This window comes from Triticum aestivum, chromosome 3B (assembly GCF_018294505.1).
Source record: "Triticum aestivum cultivar Chinese Spring chromosome 3B, IWGSC CS RefSeq v2.1, whole genome shotgun sequence".
NCBI classification, from domain to species: Eukaryota; Viridiplantae; Streptophyta; class Magnoliopsida; order Poales; family Poaceae; genus Triticum; species Triticum aestivum.
This window is the reverse complement of record NC_057801.1, coordinates 763,743,201-763,746,898: the sequence shown is the minus strand read 5'-3', so window position 1 is coordinate 763,746,898 and position 3,698 is coordinate 763,743,201. Positions and strand designations below refer to the sequence as shown.

The 3,698-nt window shown below is 42.0% G+C and overlaps 1 protein-coding gene across 1 annotated transcript in view; it reads right to left on the bottom strand.

The window, feature by feature from the left end:
• The window catches only part of LOC123067850 (DNA (cytosine-5)-methyltransferase DRM2-like), a 7,583-nt gene extending 5,186 nt beyond the window's left edge, over window positions 1-2,397 (bottom strand). The window contains exons 1-3 of the mRNA XM_044490464.1: window positions 2,324-2,397; window positions 1,727-1,730; window positions 657-767 (exon numbers count right to left, since the gene is read on the bottom strand). Of these exons, the coding sequence (XP_044346399.1) occupies window positions 657-767; window positions 1,727-1,730; window positions 2,324-2,397 (189 nt within the window). The remainder of the gene's footprint in view (window positions 1-656; window positions 768-1,726; window positions 1,731-2,323) is intronic.
• Between the last annotated feature and the right edge of the window lie 1,301 nt (window positions 2,398-3,698).

The window sequence follows — 3,698 nt, the reverse complement described above, 5'->3', positions numbered from 1 at the left end:
AGATAGACAGGGTTTGCCCATTATCACCTAGATTATGGTTTGTAACCAAACATGCACTAGTGCAGTACAACTTGATGATGCTTGCATCAAATGGATAAACAAGGTAGTTTCCAGTCTAAATGAATATATAGTTCAAATGCATGAGGTGAACTGCCAGATAAGTAAGAATTTTGAACTATATAGAAAGATCAATATAACATAAACTAAACCACATAATTCCTTATTAAAGAATATCAACACGTTTAAATACATGCTTGTCAAAGGTGTGCCGGCCAATGTGTCATCATGGTTAACACATAGTCAAACATTTTGAATCTATTATGTACTAAAAGTATAAAACTACTTGATGGGTTAACTAGAGAAAAGATAGCCATACTATAAAATCACATATAAAAGCAAAACATCCAGCCATTAATATACTACTCTCTTTTAATCAACAAAGCATAACCATTAGATCATCATAACTACAAGTAAGTCAACTATGGGCCCATATTCTTTGACTCACAAACACATTGGACATAACAACAAGGAATATGCCATCTTTCCTTTTTATTAATCTATTCCGGTGCAGACATCACACTACTATATATCTTAATAACAACAAGTCTTGGCTAGCTCTTGTACTTAAATACAAAACCAGTTACTACCTGAGGTACCAGCGTGGACGGGCCAGGAGCATATAAGTTCCTCAAGTCCGGAGCCCATGAGGGTTCAGACTCAACATCACTTTTCCCTTTATCACGACCATCACTATCGTTCCTAAAGCCCTGTGGAATTAGTTAAGCACACTTCATTCAATATTGAAAGCAAACAATTAGAAAAGCAAGTGTAGAGGAGAGCAATAATTCTACCCTGCAATATAACATCATTTGCAAGATATCACAATTGAAATCTCTAGCATGAAATCCGTATAGCACTTCGTAACAAAACTGTAGGCTAATGCACAAATAATATACACCAATAAAATCGGAAACAATATAATTTCAAGTTATAGGGATGGCTAATTGGTTGAAGTTGCTAGATTTAAAATAACATAAGAGTAGATCATATTATATGTAACAGGGCTATTTTATGGGAGGAAAATCATCAGGTAAATCCAAAAAGGTAGTCAGATTGACCAGATTTTCCCATTATCACCAAGAATAAGATTACTAATTAAACATGCATTACTGCATAACAATTTGATGATGCTTGCATCAAATGGTTAAACAACTGTAGATTGCAGTCTCAACGAACAACTCAAAGGGATGTTGTGAAATGCCAGGGAAGTTAGAATTTAGGACCATATAGGTGGATCCCTATAACCTAAACTAAAACCACATAGTTCCTTCTTAAAGAGCATCGATGTGTTAAATGCAATGTCTTGGTCAAAGGATTGCCAATGTGTCATCATGGACAACAAATAGTCAAACATTTTGAATCTATAATGTACTAAAATTACTTGATGAGTTAACTAGAAAACGATTGCCATGATAGAAAATCCCACAAAAATAAAAATAAGTCAACCATTGGCTGGTATTATTCGACGCTTTTCTGTCAATACCCATGCAGATCACATACATATCGTGAGCCACATTTTTGTTCCTCATACTTCCCTACTTAAGCGAGTAAAACATGGGTAGCAGACCCTACTACACAGAACTCCTTCCAACGATTATTCTATTGTGTGCGAGCAAGAAAGCCAGACTGCCTAAAAAAACTATAAGACCATGTTTCACTATCTTACCATCCTACATGGAAACACAATAACAAAGTTGTAAGCCTTATTTGTGCATACAGTATGCAATCTCCATTTGTAGTAGCATACAAGGTAGAAGATAGGGATCATGCCCAAGGTTCACATACACTTGTAGGATCGGCAAGCCATGCCATCCACATATAAGAAGTAACCTGTGCAGGTGCCACTTCGGTCGGCGTCGTTGGTGAGATGTATATACAAGCCTGCTAATTATACAAAGTCTTACTTTCTAGCCAATTTCACGAGCTATTGACAAAAGAAGACATACACTTACCATTAGCATGAGAGAAAACATGTATACTACTTAGTGTTTGATTATTCTTGAGTGAGTCTATCTAGCAACTTGCTAAATCGGTGTGTTACCGTTGGTAGCGACGTACTTTAAACCACGAGCGTCCTATGGAACTTGGTCGTCCGGAGTGCATGGAGATGAGCAGTCCCTTCTCAGCACGGCAATAATCGAGTGTTCCCTTGGCTAGACAGTCATGCTTGATTGGTCTTGAGTTCTTCTAGGTAGAAACTTTTTGTATTGGTGAGTTTATCTTGGTAGCGGCACAACTCATGCCACATAGCTACTTTTAGTACATGAACATATGTTCTGAAATTGATCGTCTGAAACGTATACCAATGAAAAGTATCCTCTTGTCTGGAGTGGCCATACTCGAGTGGTATCTTATCTAAGAATTGTGATAATAGGAATAATGTCATGTTTATTGTCGAGGACTCCCCCCTTGTTCTGTGTGGGTAGACAGAAGGTGGTCGACGCATGAGCAGGCGATACTCGAGTGATCTGTTGGAAATGAGACATAGAACACACAATTTTTATCAAATTCTAAAACGTGGCAGGTGACAAAATAAATGTTTTTCCTCATTTAAATTGAGAAAGTGAGAGCCAAGGTGATAACGTTGTGATGGTCCTAGCATTGTATGTCTTCAAGAGACGAAGTTGGAAGTTGTAACAAGCGAAATCATCAGGCATTGCCTCGGAAATAAATTCGAGAAGTTTTTCTACTTGTCGGCAAGTGGAACACGTGGTGGGGTGCTAATTGCATGGGACCCGATTGTGGTCGCGCTCTCTAACCCGCACACAACTGATAACACCTTAACAGCTCTTGTGACTCCGGTCGACGGCGGTGATCCAAGGTGGTGGCTGACAGGAGTCTACGGCCCGCAAAGAGATGCGGAGAAGGTGCAATTCCTTCAGGAGATTGCGGACGTGCGGGACTTGCATGCTGGGCCCTGGGCCCTGGTTGGGGATTTCAACTTGATTGTGAATCCAGAAGACAAGAACAACACATCGATCAACAGGCGAATGATGGCGCGCTTGCGGACAATTTTGAATAGACTAGAACTTAAAGAGCTATACCTAAACGGGAGGAGATACACGTGGAGTAATGAGAGGCGGGACCCAACCCTGGAGAAGCTGGACCATGTGTTCGTTACAAACTCGTGGGAGGACAAGTTCCCGGCTAGCTTGCTGGCAGCGCTGGGTTCAGCAATTTCGGACCACTGCCCGCTTCTTCTAGACCTAGATGCGGAGTTTCAGGTGGGCCGCAGCTTCAGGTTCGAGTCGTTTTGGCCAAAGGCCGATGGCTTCCAGGAAGTGGTGGCTGAGGCGTGGCAATCTGTCCTGCCCGTTGGGAATGCGTTCGTAGTGCTGGATGCTAAACTACGAGCGACGGCCAAGGCTTTGCGGCGGTGGAGTGACTAATGGATCGGCAATGTTCGCCTTCAGGTGGCACTAGCCATGGAGGTCATCCTCCGACTTGATATGGCTGCGGATTCAAGAGCCCTCACGGACCAAGAGCATGGTCTTCGGAAGCTGCTCAAGAAGAAGCTTTTGGGACTAAGCTCCCTCGAGCGGACGATCGCGAGGCAACGCTCCCGCCTGCTGCACTTACGAGAGGGGGACGCCAACACAGAGTTTTTCCATCGGCATGCGCGACATCGGCAACGAAAA